Source organism: Myxocyprinus asiaticus, chromosome 50, assembly GCF_019703515.2.
Source record: "Myxocyprinus asiaticus isolate MX2 ecotype Aquarium Trade chromosome 50, UBuf_Myxa_2, whole genome shotgun sequence".
Taxonomy (NCBI): domain Eukaryota; kingdom Metazoa; phylum Chordata; class Actinopteri; order Cypriniformes; family Catostomidae; genus Myxocyprinus; species Myxocyprinus asiaticus.
In genome coordinates, this window is record NC_059393.1 from 15,735,171 (window position 1) to 15,753,927 (window position 18,757).

At 38.4% G+C, this 18,757-nt stretch overlaps 1 protein-coding gene across 2 annotated transcripts; it reads right to left on the bottom strand.

The window, feature by feature from the left end:
- Positions 1-1,038: 1,038 nt before the first annotated feature.
- LOC127439190 (cartilage intermediate layer protein 1-like) lies at positions 1,039-18,119 on the bottom strand. 2 transcript variants are annotated; one of them, XM_051695326.1, is made up of 10 exons: positions 17,909-18,119; positions 11,280-11,375; positions 10,426-10,695; positions 9,346-9,528; positions 8,481-8,633; positions 7,926-8,243; positions 7,183-7,291; positions 6,935-7,092; positions 3,478-5,906; positions 1,039-3,391 (listed from the first exon to the last, which is right to left on the bottom strand). In XM_051695326.1, exons 1-9 carry the CDS (start codon positions 17,970-17,972, stop codon positions 3,490-3,492), a joined length of 3,768 nt encoding a protein of 1,255 aa, XP_051551286.1. In that variant the 5' UTR covers positions 17,973-18,119; the 3' UTR covers positions 1,039-3,391; positions 3,478-3,489. The 2 variants fall into 2 exon arrangements, with proteins under 2 accessions (XP_051551286.1, XP_051551285.1); XM_051695325.1 differs by having other exon boundaries at positions 8,412-8,633.
- Between the last annotated feature and the right edge of the window lie 638 nt (positions 18,120-18,757).

Here is an 18,757-nt window from a genome sequence, read left to right on the forward strand (position 1 = left end):
TTTATTCATTAAAATTTATATTTTTTTTCCTATTCCTTTTTTAGCAACAGGTTTATGAAGTGAAATTGGAAGATGGCAATGCACGTCAAGCACACAAGCGATCTATCGTTACAACCTTTCAGCCTGGTCAAAGAAAACTAAAGTCCTTGCTCAGTTACTGCAGTATTTAGTAGGGTGATCCTCATGAAACGTGTCAAGAAAATGGCACTACAATAAACTATATTTTAATTTTCAGACATTTCGATTATCAAAATGTTTATTTGATTCATTATGCCTATCTTAAAAGTTTTGTCTGCAATATATATTTATATACAACATGTACTGAACTCAGGAATAATGGGGTCACAGAGCATTCGTTTAGTTAGTGGTGTTTCAGCAGCTTATTTAGCCATAGCTTGGTTTAGGTAAATAATCAGTAGTACTCCAGAGATGTTAATGTGCTTCTCTCTAGGGTTGTAAAAAATGTTTACAGTGGTAACTTGCCATAATTATATCATCATAGAACTAACCCACTTGAGTGTTGGGTAGAAATGACTTAAACCATAGGGGAAAAACTGAATGGCTTATACGGATTCCCATTAATTACATGGTCAACTTAGTTCCCTTGTACTTTAATATGTACAAAACAAGAATATTGTTATTTTAAGAATCTTACCCCTTTTTTCAGCATCTGTGAAATTATCTTAACCACAATGTTAATTCCAAATAGAAAAATAGGTTGTCTCTGTTTAAAGCTATTCAAAGCTCTAACTTTTGCTTTGATTTGGATCATCTGTCTTCTATGGAGAACGCATTTTTGGGACGAATGTCTGTGATGCTTTTTTGTAATGTCAAAATCACAAATTTTGCAAATACTATGGAGTTATGCTGAGTTATTGCCCTTTAAAAAATTATTAATAAAATATTATAGCTTTTAAATGTTTCCATGTTTTATATTGTTGTGTGCCTATACGAGCTTTTGTATATATAATTTTGTGGTTACATTTCTTTTAATTTATCTTCGAAGTAATGAAAACAATATCAAGAAAATATGTTTACAAGAGATCTTTATTTACATTCTGGCAAAACTGACATACATTTTAATCCACAATTTACACATAAAACTGACTTTAGAGATTGCAAGGTGGGCAATTTCATGCAATACAAGTTCCGTTATTATTTGCGTGGATTTTTCAGGAATTGATTTATGGAATACATTCAAGATGCAAGCATGAAGAGTCCAAGAGCACAAAGGCAGCTATTCAACTCTTGTTTCATAGCAAAGACAATGGTAGAGATATCAATGCACATTGCACTAGAGGATATTCCTGTAAAGTTATAGTCTCCCTGAGACCAACCAGACAGTTGAAGTGAGGAAAGAGAGTTTTTTTAGAAGCTAACTGGAGGCCAACAAATTTTTACCACCATATTCATCCCTGTTCCCTACCTTGCCTCCGAAAATATGATGGAACAGCATAGACAATGAAAGACCAAAGGCTGCTTTAACTGGATATGTTAGAAAATTACAAAGGTTTAGATAAAGTTCTTCAAGTTACAAATGTATGACTCAGCGTCACTTACAAGTGAGACGGTCTGGGCTAAAAAAACAAGATTTTAACATGATTTTCAAGCTTATGCTTTGCATGTCACAATATGCTTAACATTTTAAAAGAAATAATGGTGATGAGTGTTACCTTATCTCTGGTTTCTTCTACACCTCATGACTAATAGAAAATAGGTTCTGCTGTTTATGACAAATCTCAACATACTTACATATTGTAATCTCTTCAGTCCCTCAGATTTTAATGTCAGATGTTAGGAGATTTAGCAACTTTGCTTTGCAAATTACGCTCAACTGGAATTTTGCAACTGTATTTCGTGTAAACACTACATGGCATTATTTCCTTAAAGACATTCTTGGTTTCTTCAATACATTCTCACCAGTACATTAATTGATATTATTCAGGATTATTCAGATGAATCAAAATAGTTTCTTCATGGGTTGTTGTAATAAGTTAATGTTTCTTTGAAGATTAAAATTTTTATTCCACAATGTTGTTTATATTTTACCCACACTGGGCCAGGTGTAAATCTCTTGATACAAAGACAATAAACTTTTGCAGGATTATCTATTAAAACATGCGCTCTAATCCTTCAACCCAATTAACTTGCCGCTTTAAAATTCTTCACTAGCCTGTGTTGGTTAAAAGCATGAAGGATTAGACAAATCAAAGCATAGTGTGGGGACAAATTACCATAATGAAATCCTATTTGCAATGCTACCTATGACACAATGGAATTTTTTTATAATTGTTGTCCATAGTTATTTCCGGAAAGAGTTAAAATACTGCAACTGCTTTATGTTGCATTGTCAGCTGGCTAAATATGCGTCGAGGTTGCTATTGCAGCTTTTCCTATGTGTCTTTTGCTTAACAAGATGCCCACATTTCTTAGCGCTATGTAATAAACAGGTGCTATTTACCAAGGGGTTTTATTTGCCCAACATTTTTTACAGACCTATGGTTGATTGGCTCATAACATAGGACATTTTAGTTAGGGCTCTCAAGTCATTATTGGAACACGATATTGCACTTTAAGAGACAAACAGAGACCCACAAGAAACATTATACAATGAATTTACTCTAAGAACGAGACATCAATCACTGTGATGTATACGTTGAATTTCAAATCAAAACAAATCTTATAATTAGGCCAGCCATAAATGTTATAAAGATTGCAGAGGTGAATCGGCCGTGCTGTGTTTGAAGTTAAGGGCCATTGTATAATTTTTTTGTCTTACCACAGGTTTGTTTAGTCTACCTTGAAGATCCGTTCTGTTAAGGGATACTATTCTTGGCTGGGGTCAGGCGTGCTTTGGCAGACCAGTGACTGGCTAAATCACAACTGTAATAGAAATGTGGAAAAAGGAGGTGTGACAGAAAGGGCATCTGTCCTGCCTTGAGTCTGGTTCATTGCATCCAGCAGAGTTCTCTCACATACATGTGTCATTGAGAAAAGCAGAAATTAGCAGTTATCACATCTGATCTAAACCCATACAGACTTTTCTCAAACATGTTGTCTAATATCAGTGGAAGACAATGGTCAATTTAGAAGAATTTGTCAATAGTTAAAGACATATTTGGCTTGTTTAGCTGCACATAAAGGAAGTGAGTTTTGATATCGAAATAAATAACATCATCTTGGATGAGTCATGTCAAGTATTTACCCAAACCATAAAAAAAATGTCTTATTTAATTAACTAAACTTTGAAAAGGACAGTTCTCCATACACAAAAAGCAGGAGTTTAAATGTTTTCAGATAAATCAGGTAAAGATTTCGATCAGTTAAATTTGGGATTCCCATTGCAGGTTTTGTGAGTCTTTTTTCTTCATTCTCTTCAATCCCGAAAGACCTACAAGAGGAAAACAAGCATAAATATGACATTCATCAAAAATAAAACATCTTAAATTTATTTAAATTAAAGTGCAGAGAACTCACCTAAAGGAAGATCTACTGTCTTGGTTGTGTCCTAGTAGCAGGTCTTCTTCTGTTAGTATTCGTGGCTCTGCGGTTCTGGCTCCTACCCTGTTGGCCAAAGGGATAGGCCACCATTTGAGTTGACCCTCTTCTGACTTGCAATCCCTGGGACTCCCTCATCTCTCGAGCCATCTGTGTTAGTGTTAGACCAGGATTTGTTTGCAGGCGTTGGAATAAACTCTCACGATTCACAGTTCGTTTGGGGCAACTGAAAGTCAGTGCCACTCCAGAATCTGACTTCATCTCCCTGGAGAAGCCATCTGAGGTACCATCAAAGCAGCGGCCAATGGCGATCTCTTTGGCAACTCGTGGGTTTTGGTCTGTAACAGTGTATATTCCGTAGTTGTGTCCAAGGGGATCAACGGGAGCTAACATATTAAATGTGTGAGACTCATTGTTCTGAACAACAGGAGGATGCTTTATCAGATACTCTTGCAAGAGGCCGTTGATGCCTATCCGACGACAGTTGCCTTGTGGAATAACAGAAATTAGTGATCTGTCAACCATACCTAGATCAAAAAGCATTCCGCTGCACTTAAACTCAAGACAAGCAGCAGAGGTGTTAGGATGGTGCAAGTCACGGGTGCTGCGAATGTCTCTAATCCCATACAACTGACCTCTGGTTTGAGGATGAGTGCCACCAAGATTTCTTGACCTTACCATGACTTCTGTAGCTCCATGAATCTTAACTTTGATGTAGCAAGCCCTGAACTCCTGTGGGTTTGGCCACCAGGAGAGGTAGTCCCCAGTCCATGACGTGAGGTCACTCTCCTGAAATGGTATCACGTTGTATTCGTATTTATCTTTTTCGACACGAAAGAAACGGAAGTGGTTAGCATCAACAGGTGCATTTTCACATGCAATTAAACTCTGGTAAGCATATATTGGTCCATTTGTTTCATCTAAATTATTTGAGTTTGGTTTTGCTAAGTTAAATCGGAAAGCTGTTTTTTTAAGTGCCGGATCATCATGATCTGAGCGCTGGTAATCTAACTTTCCCAAGTATGGCTGAGAGACACCAATAATGTTTGGGTTCATTTTTGGTGAAGAGGGAGCTGCTTCCAGTTCCTCGCCACCCATTATAGCTGTGACATAAGCAGTGTATGCGTCAGGCCTCTGAGCATCGCAGAAGGCTGGCAGACAAGCACCATTTGGTCCTGTTATCACACTGTCGAAGCGACCCCAGGCCCTTGGGTTTGATGAGTAGCCAGGCTTGGGCTCCAGGTTTATCAAGTTTATAACCACTCCTTCTAGTTGCTCATTGGGCAGGAACTTGTCGCTCATGTACGCCCGCACCTTGACGTAACAGCGCCGATTTTCAGGCACGTCAAGATTGAACAACCTACGTTCCCTTATTTCCATATTCCCTATCAGGAAGGTGCGCTCCTCTCTTTTGTTCCTCCCTCTGCCAGCAACTGTAGTTTGTGTGGGGTAAAAGTTACTTTCTTCCTCCCAAATGCCTGTGTCTGGATTGAGGGACCAGAGTTTCATTGTAGGGATATGCTCCTGCATTTTGACATGCTCTGTATCAAGGAGAACTTGGACACCTCCAGCTCCTAGAACCTCCTGGTTTGCCTCATCTCGGAAATCTACTGAAAACATTCCATACGTTCTCAGAGGAAGCATTTCTCCCTCATCGTCCACAAAGTTGAGATCACCAGGGGCTGCAGCAGCCGTGGTGATGTTTCGGGGGTCAAGGAATGTGACACTGGCCTTCACGGTCCCTTCATACACTTCCCCTGTGTTTTTGTGGAAAGAGTTTGGAGGTATGACCAGTTGACCAATAGGGTCCTCATCTTTTATTTCACCCAGATAAATGGTGTTGGTTTCTCCAGAATTTATGTCAACAGGTTCTTGCTTTCTCATTACTTTTACATCATGATAGACTGCACCTCCTCTCTTGTCAAAGATGAATACCTTGACTGAATCAATAAATTTTTCGGAGGGGTCCACAAAGTTTACCACAAGTCGTTGCGTGTCTGGTGACACCTGAATTGTGAAGCCACCCTGATATCCTGTGGTACCTCTCCGCTCTCTGCCTATGTAAATATGTCCAAAGCGCAAGGGTTCATCATTGTCTGATGCAACCACCCTGCCCCGGACAAGGACTTTGGGCTCTGCACAGTTCTGGCAGCCACACTCACTCACAACCTTGATAGGCAGAGTGTACCGGCCACAGTTGATCTCTCTGGCCTTCATTTGTTTGACCCCACAGCAATAGCCAGATCCATCTCTGCAACGCATATCAAAGTCCAGTGTCCCGGGGCATTTGTTGTGTGGACAGCGACCTGCATTGTAAAACTTGGAGTCTGTTCCAGGCTGCCTGCAGTCTAGTGGCAGTTTGATTAGGTGAGTGTCAGGTGTTGAGTTGCATGCTGGTGTTCCTTTTGCTGTGAAATATAAAATTTGAAGTCAGTGAGATGAATTTTCCATGCACACAGATAGACATTCATTCAGGACACACAGCCAAAGAAATTATATACCACTTTGTCTAAAGCCAAAATAATAAATGTTTCAGATAATACGTGTATCAAATAATTATAGGGATGTATAGATCATTTTGAACCCAAATGAAGCTGCATCACTGAACTCTACGTAAAGGGTGACTGATGACATGGCAAAATATTGGTTCTGATGAAAAATTATGATCTCATTGTGGAGACAGTTCAGTGTCTCCAAATTAATGACTCCAGTCATTATTGTCACATTACCACTTCATTGTAAATGCTTCTCATTTATACATAAGAACACTGTTTTCCCTTTCAAATGACATTAATTCGAGAGAGCACCCATGTAATCTTATTTGAGGTTGTTGAAATTTAATTTATGGAAATCTCTCCAACTGTAGCTGTTGTTTAAATGCAATGCAAAACACATTAATCATCCTCCAGTAAGAAACATGCTGTGACAGGTGTTAGTGTGTTTCATTCACCAAAGCACATTTCGTATGCCAAAATGATTAAGAACTTGAGAGATTCCGCAGACGAAATCTAGGGCTGATTGCTTTAGCACACTATTTGGCAGACTATACCTGACAATCTATATCTAGTATAACAAGCATCATGGGAATTTTTAAAATGTGTAGTTTTGTGTGCAAATATGGAAATGCATACTTGTCTGAGGATTATAATAACAGGATTTATTGACAGGCTTGGATTTCACTTTAATATGGAGCGCTCTGAACAGGTGGGATTTAATGATTTTAGTTCACTACGATGTCTTGCCAGTCATACCTTGTTTAGAATCAAGGTTGAGTTCTACAAACCTAAACATAATAAAATATTGTACCCCACATGTTACTAGATATTAGAGACCTTAATATTTCTTCAGATACCTCAGTGGGGTTATTTTTCTTCTTTAAGGACATTTAGTAAAAGTGCTGCAATGACATATCCCGCTAAAATGGTTCTGTACTTACAGAAAACAGTGAGTAGGGCTGAAGTAGACTTGATGCTGCCTGTCAAACTACTTGCTTTGCAGTAGTATTGGCCTGACTGCTCTGGTTTCAGGTCACGCAATATCAAATCTTCATCATACTTGTATATTGTGCGGTTCAATAAGGTTCCATTGTGGTACCTTCAGATGAAACAAATTAATATTTTATGTTACTATGGCAATATTTCCAGTTGTGAGAAAATGTAATTATTAACTTCAGTGTTTCTTTACCAGTAATATTTGTCAGGTTTAGGTGTTCCTGTTGCTCTACAGCAAAGGGTTGCACGTTGTCCCTCATAACGGACTTTTTCTTCAGGATGCTTAACAATATATGGCTTCTCTGTAAAACAGGAATCAATAATGCAACAGCTTAGAAAATCCAACACAGTTAGATCTGTTAGGTAAAATGGTTTTGAAATGATTATGAGTGATTCCAGTTTCTGTATCTATAAACATGAGTATATCCATTTTAATGTATTTTTATCTCCCTTACAACTGCTTCTAGATGTCTATGTATATGAACTTGTTGCTAGGACTTTCCACATTTGGTTTGCTAACCTTTTACAATAAGGTATATTCATTAACATTAGGCAAGGCAAGTTTATTTATATAGCAAAAAAACATACACAATGGCAATTCAAAGTGCTTTACATATAAATGCTAAAGAAAATACAAGATAAAATTAATTTTTGTTAATGCAAGAGTTAACATGAAGTAACAATGAACAACACTTTAACCACAATTTTAAATGTTTGTTTGTTAATTTTAAATTAAAAGCTGCATACAGCATGTTAACATTAGTTAATACTATATGGATTGACCTGAACAAACAATTGATGAATTAACATTTACCAAGATTAGTAAATGCTGTAAAAATTCTTCATTATTAGTTCATGAGACCCAATGCATTAAACAATATTAATGAATATAACTTTATTGCAAAGTATTACCTTAAGTTCTTTTAATATACTTACCCGAGGACCGTAAGACAGCCCGTACCCAAAGTGCCTCGGTGTTGTTGATGGCAACAGGCACAGTGACTGGAGCAAATTTCTCCTTGCTGATGACCACTTGGGTCTGAGGGCTGGAACACAGTCCAGCAATCTTGAACTGACCCTTGGCATCAGTGTGTGCTCGGATGATTTTAGGTTGGCTAGCCAGAGCCACTGTGGCACCAGCCACTGGAACACCTGTAACACTGAAGACCTCTCCGTCTAGAGTCTGTCCCTCACAGATACAGTAGTTGCAGTCATCGCTGGGACGTCCCCCAGGACAAATGCGCTTGCACACCACTGTGAAAAATGCAAGTACAGAAACCTTTATTTAGTTTATTAGGGTGTTCTTCCATAAGAATGGAAAAAAATACAAATACAAATGAGATCTCTCTTTAATATTTCAGTTACTTCTGAAATATTAAAGAGACCAAAATAAGACTAAATTAAGTGCTAATGGAGACCCACCTATGTCTACTGCCATAAAACGTTCCTCTGGTCTCATTGCAAGTTTGTATGTTTTGTTATACACAGTACCTGGACATGCATCTCCACACTTCTGGACCTCTATAGGTCGTCCTGCACAATGGATCTTAGTTGTGGATCTGTGACAGATCCTTCTTCTTGTCCTGCGACCCTTCCCACAGGTCACAGAGCAAGTGCTCCACGAACCCCATTGACTCCACATGGCTGTTTGGTCAAGAATGTGGGAGAAATTTTTGATGAATAAACAGTTCTGACACCATATGCATTACATCACCCTGTCTATCTAGCAAAACCATGCCAGGCTGGAAACTGCATTCTGAAGTGGTGTTGCATTGATTTTATGATCAAAGACAACAGAGTTCTGAACATACAAAAACATGTTTGGGCTTAGCCAGCTAATTGGGCACCATGTGTGTCATGTAAATGTCAGCGGGAAGTGATCACTCGTGAGAATCACGAGTGGAAAATAAGCCTCAATTCAAGTGTTGATTCAAGTGTCAAATATTACCAAGTGAAACAGACATACAACAAATTCAAACATTTGATCATATTTGATATGAAGAGCTCAAAACGAGCTTGTGACATCTCACTGCTGTCTAATAATCTGGCTCTATCTAAACCATTCTGTAAAAAATCCCCAGCTCAAACCAGCCTAAACTGGTTTGCTGGTCCTAGCTGGTCCCCCAGCCTGGTCTAGTTTGTTGGTTTTAGAAGGGCTTAGGGTTATCTTGGAGATCTGCTTGACCATCTTAAACAAGCTAAGACCATCAAACCATTTTGGTCTAGGAATATATTTATTTTTTAGCAGGGAAGCTAGTGAAACCAGCATTGGTGAATGCAAGCAAATGCATGTTTTATAAAATTAATTTTATTAATTCATCATAAGAATGGAAATGTTATCTCTTGCCATATTAACCTTGACATGGTGGGGTCGAACACTCTCTCCTTTCAATATGAGGCCCCACACAGATGGGGGAATGTAGCAAAGGCAGAGGCTGTGTGCTCATACATTTCCTCTGACGGACTTGAATACCAACATCATTACAGGCGGTGGCAGAGCAAGGCGCCCATGTGCTCCACTCAGTCCAGAACGAGAGAACTTAAGAAACAAAAAGCCACAATATTTAGAAATTTAATCTTACCTCTCCGTAATGCAGTAACTACATTGTTTGAAATCAGGAGTCTCAAGGGGGTCCCACACCAGACGAGCAGTGCTATACCGCGTCACGTAACAGGAAGCACAAAGCACAGATATTGCACATAGAATGTGTCGTTCTGTACACTCGAGCTCAAGTTTGAAGTCAACTACAGATGAGATTCCAGATGAGTGAGTTTTGACTTTACACTCTCTCCCAATAAAGATAAATCATAAATTGTTAATGGACGTTAACCATTCAAATGATTATGTTGTTAAATCTGGTTACATTTTACAATCTCTGTATTCTCAGTAGCAAAGTAGCAGAAGTACAAGTTACATAGTAACTATTTAGCTAGCTAATTTTAGCTAGCTAGCCCGACTAGGAATGTTAACCATACAGGCTATTCAGTATGTTTGTGTCTATCTAAAAGCCATTTTAGATCAAATATAATTGAAAACTATAGGTGAGGAAGAATTTTGAGCAGCCCCCTAAGTCGTAGCTGGGAGCCATCTTAACAAATGGACGCAGTATGCAACGTTTACGATATGGTGGTAACAGTATGCAAACATTCACAGAAAACAATGGTTTTTACATTTTAGGATACAGCATGTTGTCTGTCTGTCATGTGTGCGACACCATTTAGATTAATGAGGAAACGCGATAATCCACATTTGGCTGGACAATCAAAAAAACTTTGAAGCCATTTTCCTCAGTTTCAGTTTTTGCTGTAGTTATTGGGTTTTAGCTTTGCAGGGCAGCATATACTGTTGTACACTACTATGTTTTAATGCATACCGTATGTCTCCATCTGGAATACAGTTCTCTACTTTGATGGATTGTCTCTTGACTAATTGTACCTGGTGGACATTGGAATCGCACATGGTAGTTGGAACAATTGCGTCCATATGGCTGCTCCTTATTGATGCACCAGAAACCCTTCTCCAGGTTGGAATGTACCACCTCCCCTGTATCCGCTGCTGCTACCCAGTCTGTGGTACGAGCCTCCATGGCTACTGGTCGTGCACAGACCCTTTCCCGGTAGTAGAAACGAATGGCTTCTAACCTCTCGTAGTCGCCGTTTCCTCCCGGATGGTCAATGTTGAACCAGGATGTCCACTCTGTCATGCCTGTGTTACCCAGAACAAAGATGAGAGTGGGATGTGAGACATTTTACAAGAACAGTCTGCTGTTGCCAATGGCCCCATGATGTGCACCTAAGAAAATGAGCAATCTTTTTCCAAGGGTTGGATCCTTGGATTATATCAAATCTCTGCCCCAATTTGCATGCTATTTGCTCAGTTTACTTTTTTCAGATCAGTCCAGCTCTCTGCATTGCATTAACAGAATACAATCCATCTCTCACAAAACTGCTTATTGCTTCATGTCAAGCTTTCCCATGGGAGGTATGAATTGGATGACTTTATTGAAGGAAGATGGAGCTGTCGGAACTGTCTCAGTACATACAACTTCTTTTTTTCCAATTAAGAGCATTTGTAAACTAATTGACATATCAGTGTCTTATTGTTTCAGCATTATTGCACCAATACTGTATGCCTAAATCGGCTCGCATTTAATGGAGACAGATGACTCCGATTATATTATAACTCTGAACTTCTTTTTTATCATCACAAAGGAATGCGGTTTGGATCTAGTAAAACACCACAAATTAGTTGATTGCATAAAGAGAGCATGATTATTTAGCCATAACTACCTGTGGTCTGTGGTTCAAAGAGGCTGTTGTAAGCCAGCTTTCTGCTCCTGTCTGTTTGGTTTAACCTCCGAAGATTTGAACTGTCCCAGATTGGTCCTGTGGGAAGGCAACATTTATTACACTGCACTCAACACAAAAGGTGCTACTAAAGGAAGACTGGCTGCTTAATAGATTAACGAAATCTACAAGGAACACTGACCTCCTTAGGGACTAACTAAATTTTGATGTAAAATTGGAACATTGGAAATAAGACTTTGTTGTTTGATCTATTACAGTGCAATATAATTTGCAATGTAATGGATCAGAACAACTTATTCCTTCCACTTTCCTTATGTTGCATACATGTCTGTGAATGTGATCGGAAAATCTCGCTTGACTTCGCAGTAAATGGAATGTGTGCAAAAGACATTTGATATTTAAGTGCTGCCCCACGGGTGTGTGTTTTTTGTGTGTGTGTGCTCTAAGCAATGGTGCCATCATTGAGTCCAAGTGGAACGACTGGCCTACTTTTATCGGCTCAGCGTCCAGCATTATCTACAGCCAATTTGGTTATATCCAAGCAGTTTTGTGTGTGTACCTGTTATCTGACATTGTTATTGGCCTAAGGAGGACACATTTGGTTTCTGCACCTTATGATCCCTTTTCATTTAGCAACCAATTGTTTGGTTGTCAGGAGATGCTGCACACATATGGAAAAGCACTGCTGTCTGAGTTGACTGGGCAATATGTCAAATATTTATGATATATTACGATGATTTTGCCAGCAATATAAAATACATTCAGACATTCTTAATGAAACTATTATTTTAATGCACTTTTTAATGCACTTGATTAATTTTGTGATCATTCCTTTCCTTATCTTGCAACTTGTGAATGTGTGAGCATTAAGACTCTGAATCTGGTTCAAACTTCAGTTGCAAGAATGCCATTAGAGTTGGTAAATTCGACTAATTTCTGTGAATCAATTCAAACTGTCCATTTCACTGAATGAATGATTATTATTATTATTCTTGACTGTGTTGGAGAATATGCCTTGGTTATTTTAAATTAATTTTAACTGTATTTTAGTTCTTGCAATAAACGTTTTTAATCTACTTGGCAACAATGGCTGTAAAATCATGCAAAATTGTTAATATGGCAATGATTTTAATGCTCTTTTTATTGGGTCATTACATTTCCTAAATACAACATCTTTGATTAGTTTCACTATCATAACATTTCTAGTGACCTGTGAATGAGAGCATTGAGATTAAGCGTCTCTGATTTAAACTTGAAGAATACTGTTAGAGGTAAGTTTATTGCTATGATTTGTTATATTGGATTTAATATCCAAATAAAAATGATTAGCAACAAAGCCTGAATTATTTGAAACTAGATTTTACTTTAGTTCTTGCATTAAACATTTTTAATTTACTTGGCAATAATGTCTGTTTGCATGAAATGATGGAAAAATCACCCTAGCCATTACAGAGCAAATGTGGCCGGCTTCATCATTTTCAGTCACTTTCACCCAGAAACACATTTCGAGTTCTATGCAATATAGTAAGAAGTAAAGTCTAAGCTTTCTAGCAATGTAATTGTTTTTTTCCTTCAAACCATTAAATGTTGGCTGATCATAATTACTTCATTTACTTTTTACTTTAGTGCATAAAACTGAATATGTGTCTTTAGGACAAAATGTCTCAAAATGCAGGTCACAAATACATAAATATCAAGATATACAGTATATCAAATATCATCAAAAGACTGAAACAAATACTGAAATGTAGAAATATTGAGATTTTTTAGCTGTCTCGCCCAACCCTATTATCTGCACCACATCCATTCTCAAAGCTAATCTGAAAAGCTGGAGACACTTACAGGCCAGGGCCCCAGAGGAAACGAAAGAGTAATAGGGACAAACACATGGTGCCTCATGCTTTCTAGATGAGACATTACCAGAAGATGCACACACAGTGCCACATGTGGATCTGACTGTCCTGTCTGCCTTAAGAAAATCCCTGAACCACTTTGCAGTACATGCTTGAACACATTTCCCAGAGTGTGCTGTGATAAGGAAATTTGGTCATTGACTGAGGGATTCATTCACCAGTGCCATTTTTCCAGGGGTGACTTGTCTAGCAGATGTGGCCTAACATCCTCAAGTAGAAATAGTACAGAGTCTTGACAGTGAATTGTTACTGGCATTACTCGAAGCGTACACACTGAAGCGCTTATCTGTGGCAGACATGTCAGTCACCGTAGAAGCTATGCAGGACTTACTCCAAGCCACCATTAGCTGTGATTATATCCTTCTCAAATACGGCATTGATTTTCCCTTGCAGGTCAACCTGAAACAACCCTTGTCATTCCCAAAGTATAGTTCGCAGAACTCAAGAATATCATTAAGTTATTTATACACTTGTACTGATGTAGAGCCTGAGGCACTATATTGCTTTTAAGCTGTTCTTCAAAATGCCAACCACTTTCGCTCTAAAACAAAGTTTTTACTCCATTGACGGTTAAGTTTAGGATTGGGGATTGGGGTTTAGATTGGGGGTAGTTCTAATAAAATATGCATTCTGTATTACATCATTTAGAACTAAAAATTCAACTGACTTTTGGTGCCAATCTGTGGACATTTCACCCAGAAACTGGAGCTCACATGTGCCTATACGCAGGGGCGTGGCCACCCTCAAAACTAGCTTTGCCACCCCAACTCAGATTGTTAAAATGTCACAGCTATCATACTGGAGACGCTGATGTACACACAGAGATGGTGCGTAATGGCTTAACCTGTCCGTGTTGCGTATGGTCACAGCTCAATTTTCTATTTTTCTGAGAAATAGGTAATTGCGTCAAGACGTTTCAGAAGCACCTCTATTCGTAACACAATGTCTAAAAATGACATATTGACATATGACATATTGCATAGCGTTGCGCATAGCGCTCTTGAAATATGGCCCTGAAAGACCTGTTGAACAAGGATGAAAATCGAGAACCACTCACAGCATGCTAACCTCATCGTTTCCTAAAGTTAATGGTACTAGAGAGCATTTTTCGGAGAAGGAAAAAACAGTTCCGGTGTGGATGAGAGGCATAAACGTAACAAAATGTATGTGTTTTCTACTGAAAAGGTATTACAGGGGACATGGCATAATTGGCAATAACTATCACACAGTCCATTCTATTCCGAGGCAGAAGAACTATGTGTTTAGAATAGAACAGTCCCTGACCTCAAAGAAATCTTGTAATGTCAACACTCAGTTACAGAGAATTACTAGGATCAGGTGTGTAAAAATGATTTACTTTGCAGTGGAAACAATCAGTTAACAACCGCTAAAAATATGCAACCACCTATTAGGAGCGCATCAGTATCCTCCTAACATAGACTTACACTCTACCCTCACATAACAAACAGTTCATGCCAAGTTTATTTTGGGAGATGGCTCTCACACAAGAGGGGTGTATTTAACTTGGTTCAGCAATTCTGTGATTACTTTGTACCCATATTTTTGCCAGGGTATTTATTCCACAATATAAAGTTCAGTATTGTTACTCTTTTAGGACTTCTCACATTACCTTGTAAAGTCTGCACAATATCCAGTAGTCATACGTACAATTAATCCATTCAAACAAATAACAGTCTGTACCCTCTTAATAAGACATTCCCCTTTTTTAATGTGTGTTTGGGTTATTGCTGCCCTAGCCAGAAGCTAATCAAAATAGAGTCTAGGATTGGGTTTTAATAAAAGCTCTGTATCAAAGATGTAGCTTAGTGGTTAGTGCACACGCTCCAGACATGTCAATACAAGCCGCTCAGGAGATGTAAGTTCCAATCCAATTCCTGCTGTCCTTCGCAGCTAACAAATGTATGTTCTTAAAACATTTTGTAAATGTTACATTGTGGTTGTGGGAACACGAAAATGTTCAGTTTTCTAAATGTGAGTGAGGTTAGCATAACATTCCTTATAAAAATGTAATTTGCCAACTTAATTATCAATTTTCACATATAAAAAATGTGGCAAAATTTTGTTTAAAGAATGTATGAACAATGTTGTGCTAGCTTTTATCGAATACTACTAACTTTATACGGATGTTCCATTAATGTAAAGTTGTTGAAATGTTGTTTTGTGGGTTCTCCTTAGTGACTGTGCCTCCTCTATGCTGTCTGTAAATAAAAGTGTCAATACGCCCAAGGACCATATCAACAAAAAGCATTGCCAAAAATTAGCTGGCATTAGCACTGTCCTTTCTCTGAAATGTCTGAAAGTTTGTTAAATGTTCCAGAAGTATTAACATTTCAGCATGATATGTAATGCCTTCAGAGCAAACTCACACTGACTAAGTGCTATGGTGCTGACAAATCCAGAAAAATATTGAGACGTCTTTAACATGTTCATCGCACAGTATATGAGCTTGTTAACAAGTAGGCATTTGTTAGAAATCACAAGCGTTTCATTTAAGAAGGCACTGTGCCCGGGCAGTGGTCTCAAAATTGCATTCCACATCCCATCATGTTTTAATGAATGCAGAAGAGAGCTCCAAAGTGATTTTTTTGTGTATGTTTATCCTGCATTGGCAAACATGTGGAAGTAGTTTTGTGCATCTGGCACATGTCCTGGCTGAGGTGTGCTCGAATGGAAGACTCAGATGGTGAGTTCTATCTGATTGGGTTGAGAAGAAGATTAGGAGCCACTGACTGAACGTTCCATAGCCTCACGGGTTGCATCTGTGCTCCATTATTCTACTGGACTGGACTTGATAGAGAGTGACTCTATAGTCACTGAATTGTAATGAAAGCTCAGTCAGATTGGTGTGTTTAAATTGATTTGGGATGTTTAGTTTCCTTTGTCTTTGAACTGTTTTATCATATTATAATATGATGATAAGTGCCAGTGGTGGAGCTTGCCTTTTAGGTATGTGAGTGCAAGTGAGAAAGCTTGGGTTTGGTACAAACTCCAGAAATTGGATAAAGTCTGTATCAAAGACAAAATCAATGGAAATTGTCAGTGACACATTGATTTATTCACCTAAAGCTACTTTCCCAAATAATATCATTATATAACCATGTAAATCTGGCCATGGGTGCACGGAATTGAAGCTCCTCTATAGGTGCTAGTATTAATAGAGGGACTGTTTGCACAGAATACATTTTTGTGTCCGTGCATCCATCTGTTTTCATTTTTTTTTTCTATGTAAACATATTTTAGATGAACGTCTTTGACAATTTCACCATCGAGACACTTTTGTTCCATTCATAGCATTGCATTTAACTTTTTTTTATTGTAAGAACGCATTCGGTCTGACTGGTCCCTAAAGTTGGTCCTTGTTGCTGTTTGTTGAGGGAGTTTAAATTTATCAAAATCCCAAATACACCCAGACTAACAACAGAGGAACACTGTAAGCATACAGTCTGCTGACAGGTAGCGACTACTTCATGGATGAGAAATACTGAAATACTTCTGAACTGAGGTGTGTAACCTTTCGCTTGTAGACTTTGATCCCTCTTTCCTACTTTCTCGTTCTTTTGCACATCAAAGCAACAGAGATCGATGTACTAGGCAGCTGAACTTGAGTTGAATCTGGAAAATAAATTGTTTGAATGGAGCAGATTAGAGAGTGACAATATTTAATTTGGAGCATTGAAAATGGCTTCGCCGTGCCCTGGATGAAACTGGCATGGAGACACAAGCTTGCAGCTCATTACCGGATGACTGAGCGACATCTGGTTATTTAAAACCAGATTTTAGACGCAGAACTTTAAAGCCTTGACTTAGACCTCAGCAATGTCAGGCACTATTTTCCATGCTATGGGTGCTGCACAACGGCAGCTTTCTACTCATGTTGGGAAACAGGTAATAAATTCTGTAGAGACTGAGGTAGACTGGAGACAAGAGGGAAGTGACAGTAAATAGACAGCGGTGAGACCAGGAGATGAATAAAACGGTGGTGCTCCAAATTTCAGTCTGTATCTTCAATACTGGGCTGGTGTCCAGTATTTTCTGACTGTCATTCAGTCATAATTAACTCCTCCACAGTTAAACTGTACTTTCCAAAGCAGTGGATTTGAATGTGACATTGGGACAGAATTCAGAATATAATGCAGCTTTGTTCCGCATTTACTATTTTGAATTATACAGTAAACCGTGCATGCATATGCTAACTTTGGCAGTTTCTTAAATGACAAACAGCAATCGTGTGGAGTCGATTATCAGATTCACACAACTTGAGAGTCTGTTGCGCTGGTGATGAAGAGGTATGACATCACAATAAGATACAATGCCATTCCCACTTTAGATTTGATTAATAACAAATAGATCATTCGAATGCTGAAGCATTGAATTTGAGGTAGCATTATTAATATTATTTTCTAATTTGTCAATTCATATCCATTGATATACTGACTCAGGAAACAGAATCAGTCACACAAATATTCTGTAGGCAAAAACAGTCTTACAAAAGATTACTCTAGCCATGTAAGTTGAAACAGTACTGTGCTTCTTGGAGTGAAACAAACATTCCCTCGCTCTGTTTTAGTAAGTCCCAAAAGTGCTGACAGCTGTATTTAATCAGTTACATAATATTTAATTAATCACATTCATACATGTTGTCATAAAGACATAAGTAGATTATTTAAAGTACCTTACCTTGTGCAATGGACACAACAAAGAAGGAGGACAGCACCAATGTCACCACTGAGAGGTCCCACATAGTGCCACTTTCATTTATGGGTAGCTGTTGGTGAAAACAAAAAAACAAACAAAAAAATCCAACAAATAAATAAAGAAATAGAAAATAGATATAGTTTGATCAAGTTCTTGGGTGACTTGAAAGGAAAGCCAAAACAATGAATTTGTTTTCACTGTCCTTCAAAACAAGTCTGACAGAGTTTCGTGAAGTTCCCAGAGTTTTAAAAGACGGGATGTAGTGCAAAGGGGTCCAACCCAGCCCCCTCCTGCTCGCCATTGGCCAGTGCGCTAACATCTGTGTCCTCATATCATTCCAGAAGATGAAAAAGAAACAGACAGACGTAGGAGGAAGGTGAATGTTCCATCAGAAAAATTTAATGTTTGTGTTTTTAATCAAGCCAGACTACATTACCCTGGATCTGTGTGCTTAAACAGGACAATAAACCACATTTGTGTGTTTTATTATGTTCTGGGCAGGCATGTTAGTTGAAATAAATGTCAATGCGACTACAAATGAAGAGGTTTACCTAATGAAAGGAGATGATTTCAATTTAAACATATCGATACACTGCACAATTGAATTTTTGGAGCATTTTAGGAATGCTCCTCTCCTCAACAGTGTGACTCAATAGTTTGAGATGACAATGATATGGCGCACCGGTTTCAAAAATAAACAGGCACATGGGAGGTTGACATGAAATACCTTTGTAATGTTGGCGTGTCTTGTGGTGTGACATGCTATACTGCATCTAAACCTATTTTAAAACCGCATTTTGCTTGTTCTTTCCTAATTATTATGCCTGCAGC